General features: G+C 39.8%; 1 protein-coding gene across 3 annotated transcripts in view; it reads right to left on the minus strand.

The window, feature by feature from the left end:
- Positions 1–15,585, minus strand: part of LOC123792533 (serine-protein kinase ATM) — a 126,395-nt gene that overhangs the window by 39,189 nt on the left and 71,621 nt on the right. For all 3 annotated transcript variants that reach the window (XM_087868467.1, XM_087868466.1, XM_045797711.2), the window contains 9 exons: positions 14,628–14,802; positions 13,958–14,122; positions 12,828–12,960; positions 10,950–11,045; positions 8,885–9,056; positions 7,377–7,518; positions 6,167–6,343; positions 3,712–3,889; positions 661–748 (listed from right to left, as the gene is read on the minus strand). In XM_087868467.1, the coding sequence (XP_087724593.1) occupies positions 661–748; positions 3,712–3,889; positions 6,167–6,343; positions 7,377–7,518; positions 8,885–9,056; positions 10,950–11,045; positions 12,828–12,960; positions 13,958–14,122; positions 14,628–14,802 (1,326 nt within the window). The remainder of the gene's footprint in view (positions 1–660; positions 749–3,711; positions 3,890–6,166; positions 6,344–7,376; positions 7,519–8,884; positions 9,057–10,949; positions 11,046–12,827; positions 12,961–13,957; positions 14,123–14,627; positions 14,803–15,585) is intronic.

The following is a 15,585-nucleotide window of genomic DNA, read 5'->3' on the forward strand; positions in this document are numbered from 1 at the left end:
TACAAGACAAGAAAGTGAATCAGTAACTTTCTAACTGGCAACAGAGATGCCGAAAGACCTATCATTTCTTTTCCTAAGAGTGGAGTGGGATGGATGAGGGGGATACGGAGGTAAAGGCATTCGGGGATTTTTCATTTCCTCCAGCCTCTCCTGCCCAACCACTGCCAGCACGAGCACACGCGCTCGTAAGACACAGAACCCTACCTCCTCCAGTTAGACCTCCTACACGGCTTCCTCACAACTGGTCAGCTCGGGAGAGTACGATCCACCCGACCACGCACTCTAGCAACGCCTGCACTCACTGGTAAACATCAGCAGGAGTGACAGGAACAAGATACCATAAAACCGTTCATCACCACCAAGGAAACAAACACGGCCACAGTACACAGAACCACATTCTGAGGACCACGATTCACAGTAAAGAAACTTTTATCTCATGAAGCTCCTGGCATTGACTCACCGGAAGGACCACCCTGAATACGGATTACTTCAAGAAGATCTAACCATCACACAAATTAAATACAGCACTTTGGAGCCGCAGCACCTAAAATAATTGTGTTAAAATTCAACCGGCAAAATTTAAAACTTAATTTTAAAATTAAAATTAATAAGCTACACTTCTAAATCTCCAAACTCAAGAAGCAATATTCCTCCCGTTACCTCTTTTGTCTCCTCATGTAGTCCACAACAGCAAGCATCGTTCTCTGTGATTTTTTGTCCACACAGCATCGGAACAGGTGCTCTGACTCTGACAAAGAAAGAGAGCGCCCTTAGTCCCGGACAGACCTGCTTACGCTCATTCCTCCCTGTGTGTGTCTGTCTCCCTCTAGGCGAGATCTGTCTGGTGGGCAGCAACCTGGCACAAAATTGGCTCTTAATAAATATGAGTGGAGAAGTAGAATTTAATGACATTTCTTATTCTTTTAAAACAAACTACTGTGCTTAGGGGCACCTGGGTGGCTTAGTTGGTTAAGTGTCTTCCTTTGGCTCAGGTCATGATCTCAGGGTCCTGGGACTGAGCCCCGTGTCCGGCTCCCAGCTCAGTGGGGAGTCTGCTTCTCCCTCCCCCTGGTTCGTGCATGTGCACTCGCATTCTCTCTTGCTTGCTCTCCCGATCTCTCTCTCTCTCAAATAAATAAAATCTTAAAAAGAATAAAATAAACTACTGTGCCTAAGAAAACTGAGAATTTAATTACAATTTGTATCTTATTTCTGAAGGGGACTAATTCACTGATTCAGTAAATACTTATTGAGGATCTTTTCTGTACCAGGTGCTCGGGACACAACACTGAATACAACAGACTGCCGGTGAGCACACGGACACACTGACTACACGGTGTGCCGGGTGCTAGGACCAGGCAAGTGGACGGCACCGACAGGCCTATCGAAAGGAACCTGATCTGAACAAGAGAAGTTTCACAGAAAAAGTGCTATCTGACAGAAGAGTAACACGGGGTTCCAGGCAACAGTCACTCACACTACCTGAGACAGCCAAACAAGAATTTAGTGAAAGAGTGTCAACTGTGCTGAACCACAGAGCCAAAAGGCAGGCAGGGCGCTGGGGCGAGCGAGGAACAGATGGACTCACATCCTTCACAACACAGAACTGGCAGGATCTGGCCATGGGTGGACACAGGCAACTGAGTGCCAGTCACTAAGAGGTACACACACCAGAGAAGTGGGCCAAGGGAACAGGATGAAGATGTAAGTTTACTTTGGACAAGTGAGTCCGGGATGCACAGGAGACATTCAAGGGAAGGCAGGAGACGGACAGACATCAGAAGAGATAAACCATTTAATCTGATAGAAATCGGTATTTGTTCTCCTTTTAAACCACAGAATTTTGCATGTGAAATTTAAATTTTCATTTACGGCTATATCGATATTGGCACTTTACAAAGCGGTAAAATAAAACAGGCTATTTTTAGCTATGAATGGTGATAGCATAAATATGTACGTATATATGATAAACACGAAAAAAGCCTTGGCCATGTTCATGATAATGAACTGCCAGGTCATCATAGACAGTGATTATATTAAACGTGGTAATAAAAATTGTGTTGTTGTTTTTTAAAGATTTTATTTATTTATTTGAGAGACAGCCAGCGAGAGAGGGAACACAAGCAGGGGGAGTGGGAGAGGAAGAAGCAGGCTCCCAGCAGAGGAGCCTGATGTGGGGCTCGATCCCAGGACTCTGGGATCACGCCCTGAGCCAAAGGCAGACGCTTAACGACTGAGCCACCCAGGCACCCCTAAAAATTGTTTTTAATATGACTTTAAATTATTTTAATATTTAAAGTTTAACTGCTTACTGGTAATTGAACCACTTCTACCTTATTTCCCAAATTAGGGACAGGAGATATAGTTTAGTTTGCAACGTCTCTATGAGAATTTTTATTTCATGAATTTCATTTTGATAATCTAACGAAAATTCACATAAGCACACTGCAGATCATTTACAAGACCAACGTATATTCTACTAGGAACACAGAAAGAGCTTCCGTGTCTATGTTTATAATTGTATTATTTCAAACGGGAGATGTGCAAGTGCTGTCAATGGCAAAGCACTACATAAAACAGAACAGAGCAAAGTGCGGTCTACAAGACAGCACGGTCCTGTCAGAGATTCCAGCAGTCAGAAGGAAACAACTGGGAGAATCGTGTGATCACAACCTACGCCAAAGTGACAGGAACCACAGTCAAGATTGGGAAAGAGCCATTTAGTTGCAGTGAAACAGCATGCAAATCAGTAGCTGTCTTAGAACTGTATTGGTCCCAAGCACACTAAGTGAATTCGTACCTGGTTTTATGTTTGCACATAAAATATATTAATAACACATATTAAAGACAGTAAGTTAACATTATAGATTTGTGAATTTTTTTCCTTTATTTAATTTTAGGTTTGAAAAACTGACCCACAATGACCCTGCAGCACGCATGCATGTATTATGTACACACACAGTACAGGATTCCTGCTCCTCGTGCAAGTTCTCCTGCTCCAAGCTCCTACTGTGGGAGAGTATTTCTTATGAAGCATAAAAAGAAATTTGGTTATAAAAGTAAATAAAATACAATCTATTTTGGGTTTTTGGGGGTTTTTTCTTGTTTTGCTTTAGGGGGTTTTTTTTTGGTTGTTATTATTTAAAAAAACTCCAAGGACGTACACCAAATGTTAACCATAGTCATCCTAGATCACAGGATTACAGGCAACTTAGTGTTTAAATTTATGCTAATATCTCTATTATTTTCCACAATAAATATTTTGTAACACAAGAGTTATTTTAAAAAAATGAGTTGGCCAGACCTTTACCATAAAATTTCACCCTGTCTCCAACATGGTACCCAAAATATTTGCTTGCATTTATTTGTCGGCTTTTTCCACTGCTAGAATGTAGGGGGCTGTCTCCGTATCCAGGCTGCCAGTGCCAAGCACAGAGCCTGACACACACCGAGTGCTCAGTCAGCTGCTCCACTCTTAGCAGCCACAACCCCGGAGGGAGTACTATTCACCAAGCATGATCCCAGGGGCCTTACGTATATGATCTCACTGAAAACGGGCTACGACTTTCATCTCCATTCTACAGATGATGAGAAAATAAATATTTAGAGGTTACAGCATTAAGCCAATACAGCATCCTGAAGGAATTCCAACAAATCTTTCTCTAGAACTGAGAAGTTAACAGTACAAATGCCAGAAATTTAACAGAATACCTGAATCCAAATTGGCAGGGGTCGTGGATCGGCTCGGTGGTGAGGAGTGTCTGAAACAGTTAGTGAAAAATCCCTGAATGTGCGCAGAAAGCAGACTTCTCCAGGATTCCTCTGTATCTTGGAGTAAAACATCATGAATCAAGTATGGAAGCACAGCCTGACAAAAGTCAGTTTTCACCTGGAACACATCGAGTCAACAGTCTGAGTGAAAATACTCTATTTCACTTAACATTTTTATTCCCTGTTATTGGCATATTAGACTTAAAAGAAAAATGACAGACGAATCTGTCATGAACTCAATGTTATCTCTAAAACACAAAGTGCATGTACCAGGCAGCGCTCAAGAAAAATCAAAGTAACCCAGAGTATCGATGTGAAACACACGTGTTAGTTACACGACAACTGTTCATTTCCAATTAGGCCATATGCACATAATGAAATAGGATAATGTTTAGAATGAAATTATTATGTCACGACTGCAAATAAAATGTCATAGTTGGGAAGTGTTACTAATAACACACAGTTTTCTAATTTGATATAAAAGAAAATAGGGCATCAAAGTTTAAGAGAAAATCTGAAAATCTGATTTTTGTACATTTTCTACACTCAGTGAAAAGCTACAACACTCATGTTCAAATGTTTATTATTTTAATAAACTCCACTTTGAGTATACAATTTGGGTACTTATTTGTGATACATTCCAACGTGTAGGAAAGTAACACTTGCGGCACATTAAAATAGCACTCACCCTTATGTTTGTCAAGGTACTCGCTTCCTACACTCATCACACACTACAGTCACAAAACAGATGACAGATGACCAAATGCACACTTCTTTCTTTTTAAACTAACAAATCAAACAGCAGTTTTAGAAATAAAGGATGTAAGGAATTTGGAATTGGGGTGTGGTGTCTATGTGTATTTGGAACATTTTACCCTGTGGCGCCAAGTCAGAACTTTATAAAAAAATATATTAGCTATGTTCACTAGCGGGACACGCGCTGCGTGTCCAGGCTCCAAACAAGCTGACCTAGTACGCGCACCAGGTAGTACTGCAGAGAGTGCGGGATTCGGGCACTGCCAACACTTCTTCTGTTAGAAGGAAGGACTGCTTTTTCAACGGCTTCCAATGAGGGCACTTTATCAAAATACTCTCTTCTCCATCAGTTTGTTTTTTTATTTCAAGTTTTTACTTCAATTCTAGTTAGTTAACATATATGGTAAAATTGGTTTCAGGAGTAGAATTCGGTGATGCACCACTTACATACAACACCCACCATAAGTGCCCCCAAGAGCCCTCCTCGATGCCCATCACCTGTCTAACCCCCCCACTCCCACGTCCCTCCCTCAACCCTCCGTCTGTTCTCTATCATGAGGAGTCTCTTATGCTTTATTTCCCTCTCTTTCTTTTCCCCCCTTCCTCTACGTTCATCTGTTTTGTTTCTTAAATTCCACATATGAGTGAAATCAAATGGTATTTATCTTTAACTGACTTATTTCACTTAGCATAATATCCTCTAGTTCCATCCACGCCGTTGTCTATCAGTGAGTTACTTTTAGCTGGTAGATGTCTGAACCAGTCAGATATTTTGTTTTCACACTGTCACTGAATCGTGCTTGATGGTACAATATAAATTAGGTTAGCATTAAAGTCTTAGAGCATCACCATATAATACTGTTTTGGGTGGCATATTTGATAAAAGCGTGTAAATTTTGTGTTTGATTTGGTATAGACCTTTACTCTACCGAAATAAACTGTATTAGACCTTCAAAAATAAGAGAGCAGGGTGCCTGACTGGTACAATCAGTTGAGCATCCAACCCTTGGTTTGGCTCAGGTCGTGATCTCAGGGTCATGAGACAGAGTCCTGCATCGGGCTCCACGCTCAGCATGGCACCTGCTTGGAATTCTCTCTTTCTCTCCCTCTGTGGGAAGGGACAGAAAGAGTGCTTGCTCACTCTCTCTCTAATAAACAAATAAATCTTTAAAAAAATAAAAAATAAATAAAAATTAAAAAGCAATGTTAACTGCTTCCCTCTTTTCCTTACTCAAGAAAGTATACTAGGGAAAGTAAATGACGGTGACCTTAAAAAATTAACCAAAAAAAGCAGACTTCTGATTAATTTATAATCATCAGTGTTTTAACTACTGTTAGTTACAAATTATTCAAGAAGGCTTTAGATCTCATCGGGTACGTAACGACCCCACAGCTGAAACCAACAGCACAAAGTTCTAGCTCCATAAAGATGCGGTTGATGGATCCCAACAGCTGAGCGCAGGTGATGCTTCACGGAGACGGTGTGCATGACCGCCACACTCTTTTTAGAAAGAGAGGCCATAAATATGGACACAGAACCCAAACGGAAAGGGACAACCAAAGAAAACTGTTAAGAGAAGGCTCAAATACAAAAAGCACAGGTAGAAAGGGATTGAGGCAGACTAATTAATCTTCTTACTTCACACATGGGCTTTAATAATCGAAGAATTTCACTTTTCGTGCCTCCACTATCCAAAAAGGCACAAGTCAGCCTCTTTATCCAAATGTCATGATTTTCACTTTGAGGAATCCACAGGCTCATATCATCCAGGCCTTCTAACGGACTTTCTTTCTCCAGTCTGGGGACTTCTAAAAACTAGAAAGGAAATAGTCAAAACATGTGAATAAGGTAATTAGAAATACATTTTATCTTTCCTACGCAGAACAAACATCTAGGTATAAACCTGTTTCCAAACCAAACTAAATATAGTTAAAAATAATTCTGGAGGCAATGAGTAACTCTTAAAATTAAAATACATTTATGTTTATACAGAAGGCCAAGTGGTATGATAAAAAAATTACTGGTCTACACTGCAGAATGCTTGAGTTCTACTCTTAGCTCACTAGTATCACACACATCACAAACTCTCTACCTCACTGGTCTCATGGACGAAACCAGTCCAAGTCTACCACAGAAAACTGACTTCAAAATGTTAAAACTACAGTGTTTTACGGATCACATTACTGGTTTTATTAACAGTTTATATTACCAGTAATCTCACTAAGACCAAAATTATTTTTATGATATATTAAAAAGACTATTACAACAATGGGTATATGTCCTGGAGTTAATCTGGTGAAAATTCTACTGTTTATCTCCCAATTGCTTTATGAAAAGAAAATATTAAAGTGGAATGCTTGGACTGAAAGAGAAGCAAGAGTTCTTATATATCCTTCAGAGTCCTTTCAGTTAAACGTTGTTATGATATTAAAGTGGAAAAAGGGAGAAATCTACAGGTCATCTTATATTTCACTAGGGGGCTGTGATACTTTAACTTCCTATGGCAATAAACACCTGCTTGTCGCACAACACGTACAAACCACACCCAACATCAATGGATTTCATGGGATCCGTGAAAGGGTTTTGTACCCCTAAGAAGAAAGGCCTATCGTGAAGAACTCCTCTTATCCCCCAAATTATTCGAAAGTTGAGCTTTCTATCTCAACTCTTCCACACCGCTATAATTAAAAACACAAATCCCCTGGATTCAAGTGCAGTTGGAATTACTTCTAAGAAAGGTTAAATGTTAGTATAATACTATTTAAGCAACTGGATATTCATATCCCACAGCAAACAGAACTGTTCCAGATACAGTGGGTATTCAATAAACGTATATTATTTGAGAGACCTTTTTTTTTGATGTTCTGAAAGGCTGTAGGTAGATCAGCATGGGATCAGGTGTCGTCTTATAAATCTCCCAGAAACTATGTCCAGTCTTTGTGGCTAAAATGCTTTTCAAACAGGTAGCAGCAGCTGATCGCACTTTGACACTGAAAACAGAATTCAGAAGCCTATAAAGTGTATCAAGTACTGGTGAATGTGAAACAACCTCCAGTAAAAAATGTAAATCTAAAATTTTAAATTTATATTACAGGTTGACCCTTGAACGAGTTAGGAACACTGATCCCTACAGTCAAAATCTGTGTATAAATCCTGACTCCCCCAAAACTTAACCACCCACAGCCTGCTGTTGACAGGAAGACATACAGATAACACAGTCAATTAACATATATTTATATATTTGTATGCATTACATACTGTATTTTTACAACAAAATAATCTAGAGAAAAGAAAATGTTCTGAAGAACATCATAAGGGAAAGAAAATACATTTACAGTACCATACTGTATTTATAGAAAAAAATCCACATAGAAGTGGACCCAGGCAGTTACAACCTGTGTTGTTCAACTATAAAGTGTAAAGGTCAGCTGTGTCAGGCAGTTTTTACATTAGGAAATTTTACATCTGTAAAAAAAATTCTAGGGGTCCCTGGGTGGCTCAGTGGGTTAAGTGTCTGCCTTCAGCTCAGGTCATGATCCCAGGGTCCTGAGATCGAGCCCCAGGTCAGGCTCCCTGCTCAGCGGGGAGTCTGCCTCTCCCTCTGCCCCTTCCCCCTTGTGTTATCTCTCTCTCCCTCTTTCTCTCTCGCTCACTCTCTCTCTCAAATAAATAAAATCTTAAAAAAAAAAATTCTATAATTAAAAATTCTACAGCATCAATGCCAAAATTATCAAACAGTTTTTAATACTCCTTCAGTAAATCTGAGTTACTAATCCCTGCGGGAGGGGGAGGGGGACAAAGACAGAAAGTGAAAGTGATCTGACAGCCACCAAGCAGAAATTAGGATAGAATCTGCTGCAATTTCGTTTGGCACAAAGAGTCAATGAGCAAAAGAAAACCCTGTCTGATGAACAAGATTTTTGGAGTTATGAGGCTTCTTCTCTAGGACTTACTTGAAAGGATCAAAATCCTCTCAATGAGCGTGGTGCCTTTGATTTTGACGAGTGCCCAGAACATGCCCTTTTGCAATTCCCCTACTGTTAATGTTCTGTAGCGAACCACCTGGCAGTTTTCTTATTGTTTGTCTGTCTATTGTCACTAGAATTTAACATGGACCTTGTCTGGTATGCTCATCAGTGACTCCAGTGCCTGGCACATAGTAGGGCTTCAGGGATTATGGGAATGAATAAAAATACAATGATTTCTAATTAAAATACTTGAGATTAAAAGAAAAGTCTGGCAACTTAAAGAAGAATGCTTTAGTTTCAGGAGATGTTAATTCATGTAAAGTATCAATTTCCCTGAATGTCAGACGAAGCAGGTGCAAGAAGACACACAGGGCCATTCCACACTCACCAGTCTTCTACCAGCGTGTTATTCAGGTAGGTCAGGGTTATGAAGGTCCACTGAAGTTCTTTATCTTCAAACAACTCAGGGGCCTTGGTAGAAGACGTATCTCCGCTGTGCTGTAGAGCTATCGTGGAGAAATCGACAGGACCCACTTCTCCCAGGCAGCTTCCAACAGCCTCTGTAATATTTAGAAATTCCTTTTCAGTACAGTTGTAGCTAAAAGATCTCCCATAAAACAAGTTTTCTAGTTTCAAAAATATGTTGTGTCATCCTTCAAGATTTAAGTGGTTTCTCAAAGATTCTGAATAGATTAAAGAAGCTACTATATATTGTAGCATTTTCTTTATATATCCATGTGGGCAAAAGATATTTTCCGCTATAAAGTCATATCCAGGAGAGAGAAATCAGTAACAGAACACAGAGAGTGAGGGTGACAGTCTCAACACAGCTACCGCATGAATGCAGCAGCAGACTTTAAAGCCGGTAAAACATTTTCGAGGTATTACATAAATAAAGTACCTAAATCTTAAACACTCGGTTCCGTGAAAATTCACACACACATTTTTTTCCCCCTGTGTTATCACTACCCAGATGAAGACAGAGCAGTTCCTGCCAGAGAACTCCCTCATGCTCTCTCCCAGTCATGAGGGAATTTATGAAAATACGCTCACAAATTTTTCGATAGCTCTCCCTTCAGAAGCTGTAGCCCTAGTTCCTCCCACTTTAGTATGGGGCGTACCTGGTGACTCACTTCTAACCAACAGATTGTTACAAGTCTTTCACTTCCTTGATTGAACTTACCCCCAAGCACTGGATTCTCTTAGACGCTATTATAAGCAGACTTGTAAATGGAATGAAATTTTCTTTTGAGAATGTTCACTGATGGCGTATAGAAACACAACTAAATTTTGTGTATGGATCCTATACCCTGCAATTGTGCTGAGCTCATTTATTAGCATTATTACCGTAGACTTCTGTAGATTGTCTGGGATTTTCTAGATATAGGATCATGTCATCTGTGACCAGAGACAGTTTTACATTTTTCTTTCCAGTCTGGATGCGTTTTCTTTTCCCCTTGTTCCGCGGCTCTGGCTAGAACTTCCAGTACAACTTGGCCCAGCACTGGTGAAAGCAGGCAACCTCGTCTCCTTCCTGACCTGGGGGTGAAAGCTTTCAGTCTTGCACCACTAGGACTGATGAATAACCACACTAAGATCTGATGCTCCACAGGAAAGGCACTCAGGGCTCCTGGAGCAAATCAGCTCTGTCCCTAGAAACAGTTAAATTACGGACAAACGTGTGAATTCCTTGGTCAAAGGAAACTTCCAGGTGCTCGTAAGGCTCTGTTTCCTCGTCTGGGAGCTACATGCACAGGTACCTTCTGCTTGTGAAAAATTTTCAAAATAAAGGAGCGCCCTAGTTACTAGGCTCCCACTGAGCAGACAGACTCCACTGAAAGAGAGCAAAATCTTGACGGACCTCTTATTCCTCCCATTTTTCTTATTTGAAGCAATGTTATCATGACAACCTCAAGATGACGTCAATCAGTGTCTCCATCCTGTGACCACTAAGTCTAAACACCTCTTCTAGGCGGGATGTGTGGTGGCCATTTATCTTACACTAGGATACCCCCCAAATGGTGGTAGGAAAGGGCCGGGATGCGGCTTTCACATCTGATTTAATTCACCTAGCCCTCCAAATCCTCATTCTTACTCTGCCCTATAAAAAAGATGAAGTACTGGTCAGTTATATTTACAAAACATATCAGAAAGTCTGTTTACTTGCAACTTAACACTACAAATATTTCTGACTTTCCTAAATATTTATAAGGCATTTTTAAATGAACAGTGATGCATACATATTAATCACTAACTTTTCACTTTATGCAAATGTTTAAGGAAGGAAAATATGAAAAGAGGGCTGCTTAGGGACACTTGAACTAAACAGAAACCTACCTCAGCTAGCATCTCACATTGCCCTATTATCCCAAATGACAAACTTTTACTGAATTTGAAAACAGAGATGACCACACGAACATAAAAACTCATATTCATTTAGCCAAGGAGTTTACCTAAAACTTCTCTTTCACCAGTGTGGTTCACCGCCATCTTGCATAACTGCAACAAGCTGACAATGAGCTTCACCATTACGCCGTCCTGCGGGTTATCTAGGAGCAGTGTATAAAAATTAGTTTCAACTACAATGTAGAAAACATGTTTCTTTACAATGTATTTATAGATTAAATTATCTGACTAGAAAACTTTCATAAAGTCTTTTAAAAACAAGGTTTTAAATCACAAGCAGGTCAAAAAACATAACGTGAATGTATTTGAGCTTCCTTATAAAACAGAACCATGTAAAAGTGAAAGTGAAGCAATATCTGGCAGAGAAAGAGAAACAGCCTAATAAGTTGTGCCAATCAGCCGATACCTTAGCAAAATCACTAAGAGTTAAACACAAAAATCATTCAATATTAACCAACAAGAGACCCTGGAAACACACGTTGGTCTTTAACCCCTAGATTGAGTCTAGACCAGCAACGTCCTAGAGAACTCTCCACAATGACAGAAATGTTCCGTAACGTGCACTGTCCAACAACAGCCACTAGCCTGGTTACTACTGAGAACCTGATGTGTGCCAGGATGATGAAGAAACTAAATTTTAAATTGCATTAAACTTGAATTCACTGAATTAAATAGCTAAAAACAACTAGTGGCTGTTTTGGACAAGACAGGTCTGCACCAGTAAATTACCCAAACATGGATGTGTTCATCTTTTATACACACACACACACACACACACACACACACACACACACGTGCGTCTCAGAACAAATGCACTCCAAACTCTGAGCTCATGATCAAGACCAAAATTAGTTTCTAAAACTACTGGAGGGGCACCTGAGGGGCTCAGTCAGTTAAGCGTCTGCCTTTGGCTCAGGTCACGATCCCAGGGTCCTGGGATCAAGTCCCACGTTGGGCTCCCTGCTCAGCGGGGAGTCTGCTTCTCCCTCTTCCTCTGCCTGCCTCTTTGCCTGCTTGTGCTCTCTCGCTCATGTTCTCTCTCAAATAAATAAATAAATAAATAAATAAAATCTTTAAAAAAATAAAAAATAAAACTACTGGAAAAAAAAACCACAATGGAAATCACAACGGAAATTTAATTACATTACCTTAATGGACAAAAGATGAAAATCGAAACCTAAGTAGAAAAAATTTCTCCAAGTACAATACTAGAAAAACCTAAACTCAAATCAAATCAACATAAAAATTAAGTAAAAAAAAAAATCTAGAAACGGGGCGCCTGGGTGGCACAGCGGTTAAGCGTCTGCCTTCAGCTCAGGGCATGATCCCGGCATTATGGGATCGAGCCCCACATCAGGCTCCTCCGCTATGAGCCTGCTTCTTCCTCTCCCACTCCCCCTGCTTGTGTTCCCTCTCTCGCTGGTGAATAAATAAATAAAATCTTTAAAAAAAAAAAATTCTAGAAACACATATACAAATATGTGTTTATATAGAAAAACATGCCCACATATACATCCATGATTACACATATGCACATACATAAGAGACCTAAAGTGGGACATATTTCTTTTACTTAAACAAGTTGGAGCAACAGGCGCAGACAGACTACGCGTACGCCTGGCTCTGAGGAATTCAAATGTTCCTTTCAGGCAGGAAGTGGTTAAAACTTGTCAAGCAGTAGAGTAACACGATCATGTCTGGGTTCAGAGAAACCGTTCTGGCAGACGTGTGGACAATGGATAAAATGGGGTTAATTCAAGGTGAGGAGACCACTCACGATCTCTTTCACGGTTGGATGGGAAATGATGAACTACATGCTGAGAGTCAAAAGTAAGTCCACAGCAGTTAAACAAAGGGCAAGAATTTATAAAAGACTCTTCCGAAACAAACAGGTACAAATAACCCCGCGTCATTAACACCAGTACCCTGAGATGCTCTCATGAGGCCGGCCATCTGGTCCTTATGCTGAGCTAGCTGTCTGCGGAGATCCTTCAGGCCTTCCAGCCTTGTCAGGGGAAGGGCATCATAAGCACTCACGGAGAGAAAATGATTTATTTCCTAAAAGAGAAAATTAGTTAAAAATGTAACTTGCTTTTTGGATATGTATGAAGTCTATCAAATAAAACATAAAAAAATTAGTAAATGCCTTTCATACACATTGACTCATAATCACTGTTATTACCACACGAGGTAGAAATAAATGACTTCTTCCATTTCAAATCTGCCAATGTTGTAATCACTTAAATTCTAACAGACTGTCTCTGATAACATACTTAAGATTTTAAGATTGTAATAGCATCCTTCAAAGGAAAAAGCTTAAATTTCTACTTATTTAGTACTGTAACTCTAGTTTTACATCTTAGTACTATTTAACTGTCATACTGATAGTCAGAGATAGAGTATGGTTTTAAAATTATAACATTTGTATCAAAAACTTGACCTGAACATAATTTCAAAGTTTATAAAAATTAAAGTAAGATTAGGGGCGCCTGGGTGGCTCAGTCGTTAAGCGTCTGCCTTCGGCTCACGGCGTGATCCCAGAATCCTGGGATCGAGCCCCACATCAGGCTCCTCTGCTGGGAGCCTGCTTCTTCCTCTCCCACTCCCCCTGCTTGTGTTCCCTCTCTCACTGGCTGTCTCTCTGTCAAATAAATAAATAAAATCTTAAAAAAAAAAAAGATTAAAATAAGATTAAAACTTGAAAAACTCTTTAAAAATTCAAATATCATCTCTAATTCAAACATTAAATTGTCCCTCAAAGGATCAGATGGTAATTTTGAGATATTAATAGATTTGATGTGTATGAAAACCAAGCATATTTTAGATATTTCTTATTTAATTTTAGATCTTAATCAAGAAACTTTGATATTTAAATTTTTACTGCAATACAAGAGAATATATTAAGATTTCACTTTTTATTTGTTGAAAGGGCAAATCTTATTTTTTTATATCTTTTAAAAAAGATTCAGTTTTTTACTTTTAGAGAACTGCAAGTTTTCAAAAACTACTGCTCTCTACCCTAATAAAAATAGTACAATGATGGAATAATTATTACCTCCAAAAGCGAAAAGGGTCCTTTACTGTATTTAATTTTCTGCTGAGTAATGCGCAAATCCTTAAAGACATCATGGTCAGGAAAAGGATCTAAAAGTTTAATTGTCATATAGAGGTTTTCATTATCCTTGTTATCTATCACTAAGTATTTCAACAAGTCCAACACCTAAACATAATTAAAAAAAAAATCAAAAGGGAAAAATGGTTTAATTATATTTCAAAGTAAAACCACCAAATCTACCGTAATAAATGATAACGACTCTACTAGCCCAGTTCAGATAAAATCTTCTAATTATTTCTACAGTAGCACCTAGGACCGTTTCTGTGCTTTCAAGTGATTCAACAGATACGTAAGGTGCTGCTACAGGATGAGCACTGGGATAGAGAAGGGCCAGTATTACTGGGACATTCCACAGAATACCTCATGCACCGTGACAGTGAGGTCAACCGCTGTCCCTGGTTTTTATCACCTCTACACTTCAACCTAAGACACACAAACTCTTAGGTTATTTGTAAGATCAAAATTACTAGGTGCTCTGTAATTAAATGATTACAAATATTAATTCATCAAAATGACTGACTACACCAGTAAACGTAAAACACGCAGCTCCTTCCACGAACACTTCATCAACGTTACTTCAAATATCTGCGAAGAGGATCTGGGGAAGTACCTGTCCCTGCACCTCCATCTGATCGTCCACAAGGGGTATAAGTGTGCCAACAATCACGTGGAGATGATTTTCCAGAGCGTCCTTACAGTAAGTGACTGCCGTGTGGCAAACCTGGCTTAACAGGTCACAACACAGGGAGAAGCTCCGTGACGACACATCCACGAAACGAGAAGGCCTAACACAGGAAAGAAAGTGGTAAGTTCTAGGAACTACTTTCACAGAAGCTCAAAGTCATTTTCATTCAGCAGCTCTCATTCTGAAGTGGCCTGACATAGAAGTCACTTTCATATTTAATTCCTTAAGAAGGTTTAAAAGCCAAAAAGAGAAGTGACATCAGCAAACTGACAGGGTAGATAGCGCCAATCTCTCCTCCCGACAGAGATACTGAAAAACAGGCAGAACCGTCAGAACTCGGTAAAACAAAGATTTACACAGCAAGCAAGCAAATGCTAAGTTTAAAAAAAAAAAAAAAAGGCAACTCAAAAACTGTAGGAAAACCCTGTGGTGTTTTACTTGCCTTTCCCCCGTTACTCCCTCCCCAGCTTGGCAGTTGCCATGAAACCTACAGTCCCCATTCCCAATACGGGGTCCCGGCTCAGGCTCTGGAGGGAGCATAGCAGACCATATTTGCAAACTCTTGTATACATCTGTTCCAAACCAGTCTGGGGCTGGTAATAAATGATAATGTAAGGGGCTTAGCTCTGATTTGTTTAACCTGGATCTCCCCAGGCTGGAAAAGCCTTGAGCACGCTTGAAAGCACCATAAAACTCACCAACTACCCACGGCTGTGAGGAACAAAAGATTACTGTTGAGCCATACAACAGACTGCCTAAAGCCTAGGGTGAAAAGCTGGGAAGACAATTTCCTTGTGAAATTAGAGCATTCAAAATCACACCTGTATCTGGGAAATTGAGAAAGCCACACACATGCCCAGTGTAAGACGCTCGCTCAAAAAAC

Source organism: Ursus americanus, chromosome 16 (assembly GCF_024610735.1).
Source record: "Ursus americanus isolate L20-20 chromosome 16, mUrsAme1.1.p, whole genome shotgun sequence".
In the NCBI taxonomy this organism is placed as follows: Eukaryota; Metazoa; Chordata; class Mammalia; order Carnivora; family Ursidae; genus Ursus; species Ursus americanus.